This window comes from Dendropsophus ebraccatus, chromosome 11 (genome assembly GCF_027789765.1).
Source record: "Dendropsophus ebraccatus isolate aDenEbr1 chromosome 11, aDenEbr1.pat, whole genome shotgun sequence".
Lineage (NCBI taxonomy): Eukaryota > Metazoa > Chordata > Amphibia > Anura > Hylidae > Dendropsophus > Dendropsophus ebraccatus.
In genome coordinates this window covers 51,059,088-51,072,301 of record NC_091464.1, presented here as the reverse complement: position 1 = coordinate 51,072,301, position 13,214 = coordinate 51,059,088, and the positions used below count along the sequence as shown (strand labels likewise).

General features: G+C 41.7%; 1 protein-coding gene across 1 annotated transcript; it reads right to left on the bottom strand.

Moving 5' to 3' along the window:
- Positions 1-277: 277 nt before the first annotated feature.
- Positions 278-12,708, bottom strand: PROCA1 (protein interacting with cyclin A1). The gene is made up of 4 exons (XM_069944893.1): positions 12,273-12,708; positions 10,170-10,302; positions 1,988-2,122; positions 278-1,051 (listed from the first exon to the last, which is right to left on the bottom strand). Exons 1-4 carry the CDS (start codon positions 12,706-12,708, stop codon positions 379-381), a joined length of 1,377 nt encoding a protein of 458 aa, XP_069800994.1. The 3' UTR covers positions 278-378.
- Positions 12,709-13,214: the final 506 nt, after the last annotated feature.

Below are 13,214 nucleotides of genomic sequence, written 5' to 3'. Positions count from 1 at the left end.
TGTTATTACAGGCTATATACATGCATACAACCTTTGCTATGTGTCCGTTCTTTATAAACCACCCTCATGAGTTCCCCCAGTGTGATGTCTAGTGGTTGTAGTTACTTTTTTCTTTGTTGCCCTCTGTATGGGCTCCTTGCAATATTCTGGAATGAAACGCTGCAGCCCCAACTCATTGACAAAATCTTAATTTATATGTTACCATAAGCAAGCAGCAGATATGCATTGAATGCTCTCATGTGATGCATGGAAGTATACAACACATGTTTAGCAGCAGGGTTGTTAACATCATAATTTTGCACATTATATTTTACACATTGAACTCTATTAACATGAACACTGACAGAATAAATGAAATACATGGCAAATCATTGCGCTCTATATGCCTGCTGGAATACAGGGCGCTGGCCTGTGTTTCTTCCTTCTTTCTCGTCTATCCTTTCCTTCCTTTCTGTTTTTCCTTTTCGGCTTTTCAGCACAGGGTCTCAGTTCTTGTGGAAGTGATGTTGTCATACTTTTCAGTGCTTCTTGCTTGATGGTAGGGGCAATAGTAGTTTTAGTAGTATCTACGTTCCTCATAGGTTCGTCATTAAGGATATCATTGAATGGATCCTGCTTGTGTCCTATATCCAGTATGGAGTCTAGTGGAGTGTTTGCCATCGATCCCCTCTCCTCACCCCAGATATCTTTTGAGGGAGATTTCTTATTTTCTTTATTAAGTCGATTCTTCCTTTTACCTTTGAGACCCTTTCCTTTTTTGTTCTTTCTCTCTTTCTGCTTTGTTTTGTCTTTCTTCTTCTTTGTAGCTTTCTCCGTTGTGGTCTGATCTGGAGAAGTGGTTGGACTGATTGTCATCATGATCTTCAGGAGATCCTCAGTAGCTTGCATGACTTGTCCTATTGTAGGTTGTCCTGGTGGTAGCTCTAAAGATGGCAGTTGACTAGAGTCTTCCTCCGTAGACTTTACTGGATCATCTATAATATTTCCTCCATAGTCATAAAGTCCAGACTCTCTTAGGACAGCAACTGTTTCATTTTTGTACCTTTTACACCTGAAATGAAAGCAGTAAAATTACTATATCCAAGGGCTACTGTAGTACATAAACTGTGTATAGCTGTCTACTTTTACCCACCCCTTATTTATTCTTCATGCTGGTATTTTAGGTGAACGTTGGGTATTGATGGCCACTCTTTAAATGAATTGTATGCTTTCATCAGCCATTTTTTGGTATAAGGGTCCCATAATGATAGGCTGATTACAGGTATACTGCTATATGTGTCAACTCTGGCTCCCTCCAACTTTAGCTGTCCAGGCATGATGGGAATTGTAGTTTTGCTACAGCTGGAAGGACGCAGCTTTGACACCACTAAGGGAGATTTATCTGTTTTTATTTAAAAAGGTGGACTATCCTAGTAATGCATGTGACGGACTCTCTTTGCAAGAGCTCTTCCCCATATCTATTACAGAATATAGAAAATAATTGATTGTAAAAAAAATTAAAATTATACATACCTGTTCATGCCCCCTGGTGTTCTCCTAGCTTTTGCCCGCTCACTGCCACCGCTGAAACTTCTACATTAGTCTTTGAAGTGACAGTTAATCACTGGCCACAATACAGTCCTATCTCGGCCGGTGATTGGCTGAGCGGCCTGTCACTTCATAGACTCTCTGAAGTTCCAGGCGTGGCTGTGGGTAGATGCGAGAAGAACACCGGGAGGTATGTGTAAACTTTATTATTTACTATATAAAGCAAGGGCTGCATGGACATCGCTAACGATGTCGCTGCCGCCCTGGCTGCACAATTATAGATCCGTATAATTGGTTCAGTAAACGAGCAGATCGGCACTCGTTTACATTAGTGATCGTTGCTCTGCATTGATCTATATGGCTACACATGTATCTATAAATACTAGCACTGGCTTACAAGTGTCTTTGTGGTGGCACAGAGTGGTGACCGTTTAGATTATGCCCTTTTTGTGTTACTTACCAACCATACCAATGCCTCTCCACACACAGCTCCTGTGATGTGAACTCAAAGCATTGCACCTGGATGACGTTAAAAAAAGCCTGTCCTACTACGCGGGAGGCTGTATCGTTCACCCTTCGGAGGCAGTTTTTAAATCTAAAGAACAAAAATAACAGAACATAAAATTACTGAAAGAAGATTGTTGTATGTTCTAAACTTTATAACACAGTCCTGATAGTTTTTCAAGTAACAATCCAATCAACTCAGTTTACTGCACAGCAGCCAACTTTGGCTGTGATTGATAGATAAGATAGATAAGATAGAAGAACATGTCTCATTTGCCCCTGCCTCTTAATGGTAAATTTACTTGTGGCAGATGTGCTTTCAGAAATCTCAATGAAAATCATTAATCTAAATAGGGCTGTTTCTGCAGCAACTGCATGAATGTCCGCAGACCTTGTTCACTTAAACAAGACACTATGGGATTGATAATGCTGTCAGTTTGGGTCATTAGAGTTGTGGTCAGGCCAGGGCTTGCAGCTATGGTATGTCTATGGCGCTTAGCTCAGTGCTTTACAGAGAACTTCTCCCAGCTTTATCTACCAATTAGTGGATGGGGTTGAACATTCAGACCCTGGACAATCAATACTTTTGACATGTCTTTGTGAAATACATAGTAAAGGGTCCAACAGAACCGTATATAGTAGTTTGTTAGTTCAAGTAGTAAGAAGGATGCATGCTGATTAGTGATGAGCGAATAGTGAAATATTCGATATTCGTACAAATATCTCCCGAATATTCGATCGAATATTCAATCCCTTTAAAGTCAATGGGAACAAGTATTCGATTATTGAAAAACATCTATTTGACCACTTGGAGGTAAAAAACGGAAGCTGGGGGATTTGAACGCTTATCGAATATTTATCGAATAGTCGGCGAACTATTAGATAATATTTGATCGAATACCTTACTATTCGATCAAATATCTATTCGATCGATTAGTATTCGCTCATCACTAATGCTGATCCAACACAGTTGGAAAGTCAACAAGCTGAACGCTATGCATTATGAAAACTTGACAAAGTCCAACAGCATTCAGTTATAGAAAAATCTTCAAAGTTTATTCAATATTCCAATACTTAAAGAGACTCTGCCAGCATGTTTATGCTGTCCTATCTTAGGGTAGCACAGCATAAACTACCGTAGTGAATGAGAAGCTGAACAGAATGATGTTTCATTTACATTGTTCTGTACAACCGATCGAATTATATCTTTCTGAATAACATGGACAATAAGTAGTCCTCTCCATTATGTGTGTGAGCCCAGTAGTCCTCAGTGTTCATGAGAAGCAGAAAACTTTGCCCACCAGCTGCTGATTGGAAGTTATCTGTCCATGCTGTGTATAGGCAATCACCTGTCAATCAGCAGCTGGAGAGCGGGGGGAGGGGTGTGGCAAGAATCCTATTCACCTGCATATTAGGAGAACGGCTGAAGAAAATGATGTATGTAATACACCGATCTGTTCAGCATTTCTATGAATAGCTTATTTCCTACTCCACATTTATGGATGGAGTTACCTTACCAATTGAGAAGTTTTTCTTCATATTATAATGCTTGTGAATAACATGATGGCAATGGGACACAATACACTGGCCTTATTTTCTAGTTTGGCTTCCACTGACCCAATTCAGGGTCTGTCTAGACTTTTTCTCACAGTCAAGATTAGACATGATGTTTTTATAACACTTTAGATTTTTTTCACCTTACTATCCTCCCTTAACCTTAATCAGATATTTTTCACTTTTCCTCTTCAGTGTCCAGTCCCTTTCCACCAAAGTAAACAACTTGAATACATTCTATATGCTTTATACTAGACACAATTCTCCCAGGCAAGGACACGGTCCTTTATCATGTTGCCCCATATGTCTCCTGATCTTGTCCTTGTGTTGTGGCCTAGTGGTTAATCATTGCATTCCACTGATAAGTAGAAACCAAGGTAACATGACTGGAGCCTCCATCTACACTAAATACTGCAGCAGATCTAGAAAACATGTCCTATTAAACATACTACCTGATACTAAGACAATATCCATAAGACAGCACCCCCACCTTATTAGTTAGCTCTGGGACTACCATTGCAGCTTCAAAATAATGCATTTTGAGACCATAACTTAACCATAACAGTGTGATAAATATCTAACAATTTTGGACTGTTTATTAGTTAAGGTCCAGTGTACAAAAAAAATAAAACCGAGGTGCCCAAAGTAGCCGTCATCCTGGCACAGGTAAAGAACAGTACAGTGTGGTACCATAGACTTCTGTGGAGGGATGCTTCTAGGCAGCCAAACAGTCAGTTCAGTAATGCAGGGGTTTTCTGGTGAGATGCCCATATTGATTGGTCGAATCTTTCATTCTATCTTAGGACCATATGATGCCCCTAGCTTGTCTGTAGGTAAGTGATCTACACTTTTAAAAAAAAAAATAATAATTTTTTTTTTTTTGTGTGTGTGTGGGTGGGGGGGTTGGTGTTTACACCGTTCGCCCTATGGCAAAACTCAGGGCAGTACGATTACAACGATAGGCAATGTATACAACTTTTATTTTATTTCACTGCTTTTAAAAATTAAATACTTTTTTTTTTTAACTAAATGTTCTTAAAATTACTCTATTCCTATCCTTATAACACTGTTATTTTTTGGTCTATTGAGCTGTGTGAGGTGTCATTTTTGCATCATAATCTGTACTTTCTATCAGTAGCTTTCTTGTGTATATTCAGCTTTTCATTACAATTTTTCTGGATTTCATGTGACCAAAAATCTGCAATTTTGCTCTTTAGTATTTGATTGGCCTTACGCCATTTACCATGCAAGATCAGGTAAACCATAATTCTGCATGCGGCTATAACAAATATGTTTATTTCTTTATTCATTTATTTATATTTATAAAGTAGGAAAAGGGGGGTGATTCAAACTTTTATTATGGGATAGGATTTTTTATTGATGAAAAAGATGCTGAAAACGTTGCTACCGCAGTATTCTTCTCGCCGAGTCAATCAGGGGGCCAGGCAGAATCACACACGCGCGGGAAGCAGCACGTCTTCGACGGGACATCTTCCCTGCAAATGAGCGATAGAGGCCTTACTTTGCATATATGAATATGCATAGTGGGCTGGATAGGCAGGTGAAGGGGGGTGCTCCGGGCGGACAGGGGATGCCCCAAATTCTTCTAAGCCCCGGATTAGCATATCAGCAATTAGGGAAAATCACCACAATGCGGAACCAAAGAAAGTAATGATTAGGAGCAATGCAGGGAGAAGGTAACCAGCTCCTGGGGCATATCAGCAGGTTCATTGGGCAGAACCTACTGATGCCACTTTAAGGGTCAGATCTACCCATATTTTTTTTTATCCATTTTGGATAAGGCCATGCACCCTTTATTCTGGAAAAAGGACTGTATTGGTATATGGACAGTCTAAGGATATTTATAATTGTGGATTTTTGAAAATTTTGCATACATTTCATATATACCATATTGCAGTTAATAGATTATGCTTGTCTTTTAAAACCATTGTTACATAGTCATTATTTTTTATTAATAGGTAGTGTTAAACCTATTTTTTTTATTGTAATATAGTCTTGTACCAATGTAAATTCCTCCGGGCGATGGGACACAAGCTGTCTCCTATGCACAGAGGAACCTGAGAAGGGCAGAAGTTTATAATTCTGTTGACAATCAGGCAATTAGCACTATGAAAAATGTATCTAAAAAACTTGAAAAGATGTCAATATCAGACTTCAGAACTTGGTGGGATGCAAATTCTTTGAGACAGTATTTGAGTAAATACATGATACCTCTGGGTCCCAGACTTAGAAATAAACCCACCTTTGTGTTTGATATTTTTATCAAAAGATGAGAGGAGGCTCATATGGAATGCTGTATTAAAATTATGACACTTATAGTGGAATTTGAAGAAATTAGATTAGAAGAGATTAAAAAGGAATAAGATCAAACATGAAAGGATCCAGTACCCTTCCAACCCACACAGTGCTATGAAGACCTACAACATAGAATGCAGGAGTCCCTCAAAACATTAGAGGACACAATGGTGGGCATTAAAAAGTCCAAGTTTGTTTGTGATCAGAATGATTACATGGTTTACAATTGAAAAGACGAACAAGAAACACATAGATGCAGATCCTAACAAGAAATACAAAACGCATGAAACCTTTTCAACCACGGAGGCAGAGTCTTCTGATCCAGCTGACTGAGACCAAGCCACTTTGAATAGAGAAATAGAGGAGGGGGAGAGAGTCAAACCCTACAACATGGGGAGGTGCACCAAAGGGACATCATAGTCAACAACAAAAAATAGCAGAAAAACAGAAAAGGAGGGCAGGAAGGAAGCACAAGCACAAAAGCAAAAGGTCATCTAGCCAAGAACAGGGGGGAAATTTAGATGTAACAGGTGAAATACTGGATTTTTTTTTTTTTTGTGCACTTAACATGGAAGCACTGCAATACCAGGTCAACGCCTGGAGAGGACAGAGCCAGCTCATCTCCTTGTTCTAAAAATTCATTTAATATATGGTGCCTAGATTTATAATATAATAAATTTATCCTCTTATAACTTAACAGTGGAACAACAGGAAATCTTGTCCAGGGGTCTTAATTTTATGCCTGCAAAACATTTCGATATTTGTGAAACGATCCTTGACATCAATGGAATGGTAAGAGCACTTGTAGTGAAAAAATATTTCAGATCTGTTAATATAGAATAGGAACAAAAATTGCATGTACTGTAGTTAGCGGGCATGTAGACGATGAATGCAATAATCTTACATTCCCAGAACAATGTGCTTTATTGTCTGTCACCAATCTTTGTAGTAACACTGAAACGGATCATGTAGCTGTGGAAACAAGTAATCCCCAATTTTACCTTATAGGCACAAGAAACAAATATGTGGACATGTTCCAAAGTACAGTAGAGAGGGATGTGGTCAAGTTATACAATAGTAAACAGAAGAGTAATAAAGGTTACCCCCCCAAACATTGAGCAGTGATCAAGGAATTTGCTGGAAATGCATCAGAAATGCCAATAAGGGGGGGGGGGGGGGGGGGGGGGGGGGGGGTGTAATACTTAACAAAAAAACTATGAGAATAGTTTACTCAACACCTTAAATAATCAGAAAAAATAACTTTTGCTCCTACTAACAACTTCGAAAGTGCTTTGCAAAATCTCATTTCCACAGGAGTCAATAAAGACTTTTTTTCTGAAAAAGAAACTAAATTCTAGACACCTGAGATTCCTGTCATCGTTATATTTGATGGACTCCTCAAAATACATACAAATACCTCCCCAATTGGTAACATAGGTGAGGCTGCCTACTTGGGGTTATACCTGTACAGAGATACAGATTGCTGAACTCAGGGAGAACAGCCAAATGACAACACTGCCGGCTGCTAATGAAAGCGCTCAATGCAGTGAAGTCCTAGGTGCATTGTCCCCTGGGAAACATGAGTATGCAAAAGAGGAGTCCGTGGAGCCTCATTGAAGAGTCTCAAAACACAGGACTAGCCAGATATCCCTCCGGGAAGGACCCAGCCAAGTGGCAGCTCCTGTTATGAAACCACCAAATCCACCATATTAAGTGGCCCTATAAGTCAGTGTAATGACAAGGGATAAACCAAGGCTAGGTAACCATCCACAGACAGCTGTTTCGGGGTGTTGCCCCTCATCAGTGTGGAGCAGGATTCTGGCTAGGTGGGAGCAATGCCTAGTAGAGCCATAAGAGAAACAGATTTCTGAACTCAGGGAGAACAGCCAAATGACAACACTGCCGGCTGCTAATGAAAGCGCTTAATGCAGTGAAGTCCTAGGTGCATTGCCCCCTGGGAAACATGAGTATGCAAAAGAGGAGTCCGTGAAGCCACTTAATATGGTGGATTTGGTGGTTTCATAACAGGAGCTGCCACTTGGCTGGGTCCTTCCCGGAGGGATATCTGGCTAGTCCTGTGTTTTGAGACTCTTCAATGAGGCTCCACGGACTCCTCTTTTGCATACACCTGTAAAGAGAGCAATACCTGTAATATAGATGCACAGAGAGGCTTAACTACTATATGGAGGGCAGAGAGGGACCTAACTGGTATATGGAGAGACAGAGTGGTTGTAGGGGTGCACAGAGACCTAACTACTATATGGGGTCACAGAAGTGGCTAAAAACTAAATGGAGACAGGGGAGCCTAACAACTATGTGTGGGTACAGAGGGGGAGATACAGATGTGGAGGATGACGTTGCTGCATGAATAAGGAGTCTAAAATGTTTGTCTGGGAGATTACGTAGAGACGAGTAATGGCTGGGAGAAGTCCCCATGATGGCCCAGGCCGAATGGAGAAGAAAAGTAAAAGTGAGTGACTAATGGGAGTGAGAGCCCAATTAGCCAGTCACTGATCACGGCAATGTCCTATTGCTGTTAGTGCTTGGCTGAGCAGGCTGTCACTTCCGACACTTGTTTGTCGGCTACAGTCAGTGGGGGACACCTGAGGGTGTAAGAGGACACCAGTGGAGCAGGGGAGAGGTAAGCATTAGATGTTTTTTATGTCTTCCAACAGGATAACATTATATAAAAAAAATTCCTAATACCAGATAACCCCTTTAAATTCTGTGCACAGGCATATGTGATGGATTCCAGTACTGTTTGTGCAGCATCCTGCACATACAATACTGTACAGAATTTTAGGCAGGTGGGAAAAAATGCTGTTAAGTATGAATGCTTTCAGAAATAGAAGTGATAATAGTTTATTTTCATCAATTAAAATGCAAGGCGAATGAACAGCAATCCAAAGAATATTTGGTGTGACCACCCTTTGCCTTCAGCAATAGTTCTTTTAGGAAACTTATATCCATTGTCTGAAGGTACTCATCAGGGAGGCTGTTCCATCATCATGGAGAAGTAGCAGATCCTTCTCTCAGTTCATGTAATCCCAGACAGACTGGATGATGATGAGATCAGAGCTCAGTAGGGCCATACAGTAGCGAATTATAACAGGTCCGTTTTGGGCAGTAGCCCGGGGTCCTGAGCTCCTGGGGGGCCCGTGGCCACCCAAAAGGACATATTTTCAGTGGTGTATTGTCTCCTGGCTACAGTTGTGCCATGTTTGCAAAAATCACTGCTTTTTTCCCACAATTTTGCACAGATCAGAGCATTATGACATTATCTATCCCGTACTATCTAGTACGGCCATAGTTACAATGGGGTAGGGGGCCAGGCCTGGTGAACAGCCCGGGGCCTATGGTAAAGTTAATCCACCTCTAGGGCCATATCATCACTTCCAGGACTCCTTGTTCTTCTTTATAATGAAGATAGTTCTTACCGACATTGACTGGATGTTTGGGGTTATTGTTCGGCTTCAGAATAAGAATTTGGAGCCTATCAGGCTCCTATAGAGACCTCATACTTTTTTTTCACACCTGCCTAAAACGTTGCACAGCACTGTATGTCACAAAGAAACATCAGAAGGTGCCCTTACTCTTGTAATTTGGCCCTTGATGAAATATATGTTTAATGCACCATTACTTTGCTGAAAGCTTTAAAGGACAACTCCGGCGAAAATTTTTTTTGGCTTATTTAACACACATTACAAAGTTATATAACTTTGTAATGTGGTTAAATACCCGGTCTGGCCCCCTTCCCCCACTTTCCGACCCCCGACCCCCCACCCCGGAAGTTAAAGAATATATACATTACCTATTACGGTCGTCACGGTCCTCTTCTCTGGTGTCGGGTGATGTCAGAGCTGGGGGCGGTCCGGGTCTTCTTCCTCCTCGGTGTCTTCATTGAGAGTGAATGGGAGAGTAAAGGCTGCTGGTGCACATGCGCACCAGCAGCCTTTTCATTGGCTGGAGCGCATCACATGGCTTCCAGCTTGCTCAGCCCTGATTGGCTGAGCTTGCTGGAAGCCATGTGATGCGCTCCAGCCAATGAAAAGGCTGCCGGTGCGCAAGCGCGCTGGCAGCCTTTTCTCTCTCATGGACCCGGAAGAAGGAGACATCGCTGGACGGCGGACGCAGGTGACGGTGAGGCGGACGGCGGGCGAATGGAGTGGCGATCGTCACCGGAGGGATGGTGAGTATGGTGTCTGTGTGTGTCTGTGGTTTTTTTTTTGGGGGGGGTCCCGCCGGGTTAAGTACAGTGAGAAACTTACCTATTGTCACACTCACAGTGACTGATGGTATGCCAGAGGTAGTTCCTGTAGCCGTAGTTGTAGGTAAATGGATGGATGACATGTTCACAGTGGTCATGTGTCCTACAACATGAGTCTGTCTCTTGATGCTCACCTATATTGGGATGAGATAAATGGGATATTTAAAGAAGAGCCCACAACATTTTATAGTCTATATATAATCCTAGTCACTTTATGAAAATTTCTTCTGTGTAAATCTGGATATCTTATTGAGCATTCATGCTCACTGTATTGGGCCATGTTCACATAGCGTAAGAGACCGGCCGTTCCGTTCAGCGCGCGCCCGCATCAGAACTCCCCACAGCACACTGTGAAGCTTGCGGCCGCAGCTGCTCGCTTCACAGTGTGCACTGACAGGGCTTTCTGCAGCAACAAAAAAAAAGTGTTTGCAGTTAAAGAGACATTTGCAAAACCCAGAATGCCCACTTGGCTACTGGGTGCTGCAAATGATGACAGCTCAGGGGGCCCAAAGTATAACAGGAGTGGGCCATGGGGGCCCCCTGATACAGCGGGTCCCATAGCAGTGACAGTGTGGTGGGGGTGGGGGTGGGGGGGCCAGGCTTGGTGAACAGCCCAGGGCCTATGGTAAAGTTAATCCGCCCCTGGGGGCACACCAGCAGCTGACACACTGGTATGGAAGCATATGTGGTCAGAAACATTGGCACCAGAAAAAAACAAAAAACTAGGTACTAGGTGTCATGTAAATTTTCTGCCTAATTTTTTTTTTTATCCACCAAGAGGGGCACTTATTTCTCATTTTGTAATGTTGGGGGATATGTCTTTAGTAACTATAAACATAGCGAACATCAAAGCAATTATACATGTTGTGTATCTTTCCTTTAAGTGACACCATGAAGTGGACTCAATCAACCTAAAAGCAAAAATGCAGGCAGGCTTGCAGAAATCCGTGTGCTTGTCAACAAAATAACCCTATTCAGATGAATGGGAATAATTTTAATTGCATGAATCTCTGTAACATGTGAATTCACCAGACTTTAACTGGAATGGGGATTCCACATAAACAGCAATAAATTAAGAGCTCTACTCACTATCCATGTATAATATATTAGCATACGTCTGGGGTACTGCGAACAATGAGGAAGCAGCTGTCACCAGAATGATTCTATAGAGCTACTTATCACGCTGTCTGGGAGGATGCCTCTTCTTCTTTCACCTACTTTCTCCAGTTCCCTCTGTATTCACTGTTTTGTCTACTGATGCATATATTTGGTCATTCACTCTGGTAAAACAGATTACTCGCCCCTCCCCAATAACCCACTATTATCTGTTTTGTGAAGTATTAGTCTATTCCAGACAAACTAAAAAAAATGGTCAGCACATCCAATACCACTATTCATACTTTGCAGGTGCATGCTGCCATGGCTGAAATACAAACACAAAAACAGAAAAACACAGAGAGCATACAGTTCACATTATACTTCTATACCCAACGCCTTATAGTAATTAGCATTGGTTTAGTACTATACTTCTACAAGTTGTGTAACAATGTAGCTCCACCAAGGATCAGACTGATTTTCCATAGTCTAGATAGTTGCAGGACAGCTGAGTATTAGCTGTTATCTATGATTAAAATAACATAGCTGTTTTCTTAAAAAAAGAAAAAAAAGAAAAGAAAAACAGCGCCACCACTGTCCTCAGGCTGTGTGTGGTATTACAACTCAGCTCCACTCACTTTAAGGAACTGAGCTGCAATACCAGACAATAACTGAGGACAAGAGTGACACAAAAATGCAGCTATGTTTTTCTAAACCTGGATACCCCTTAAGAGCGAGATTAAGGCTGCTACTGATTCTTACAGTAGGATTACTGGACTGCGTTGCACTGGAGAATTCTTTTTAAATCTGCAATATATTTTATAGAAAGTTACTAAACGTTATTGATGCAAACATGGTACATATGTAATTGATTGTCTTTGCATATTGTCCACCTTTGGGCTACTAACAAAATCCACTGGCTTCTACACAATAAAGTTACTTTGGAGCTTGGTAGGATAGCTGCATAATGTCACTGCATAGTATAAAGCATTTAATCCAGTTTTCTTACCTAGATCACTTAATGTTGCAGCATTGTTCCCAACCCCACACCAGAGGGTTCCTGGGTAGGTGAAGCCCCTCTTGACTCGCCGTCCTGTTGGGTATCCACCTTTTTTGGGGGTGTCTGCACCCAGGAAGATTGCGCATGTCATCCTGGCTTCAGCAAATCGTCCAAAGCCATAATCCCACACATCAACCTGTCTTGTACTCCGGCAATGGGAGAGAAAACTGCTGACAGTCGCAGCATCTTCATTCAAAGAGCATGTCACCAGCTGCCTGGAAGGGTCCCATAAGGAAGTCACCAGCTCTGCACCATCAGTCACCTTGTAATGAATAAAGTTATCCTTAAAGGACACCAGGGCACAGTCCTGCATAAGAAAACTATACCCATCACAAAAAGCCCCCAACACCCCATAGACAAAGGTGCTTAGTAAGAGAGCCAGCATCTCCCCCCCAAGTCTCCAGCAAGTTCAGCACCACAATCAGGAGACAGCAGCCCAGAGCACACTGCCTTTATAAGGGGACTTTACAAGGTGGTCTGAGCACAGACATGTAGGAGGAGGGACTTGTGGGTCAGTAGTTTCTCTCTGTCCCCACATACAGCCTTAGGATCTACCCCTTATAACACAGCAATACAAGCAGTGAACATGTGTTGCCGCTGTGGTTTTGGGGCATTGTAAATAATCTCTTTCTACTATCCTGGAAGATCAAATGACTACCCGTCCCACATATATCTATTTCTCTATAAATGGGGTTACAGCTCTTTTTATCCATTGAATCAGGAAACTGTTGCTTTGTGAAAGCTAAAAGCTGCTCCTTGAATAGCTAAAAGGCCATTTCTGGAGCTGCTATATCATCCTGTGGCTTTCATAAAGCTGGAATTCCTCTTTTACATCCAAATTGAGTTAAATGTACACATGGCAAAAAAAAGATGTTAGTCTCTTTACATTAC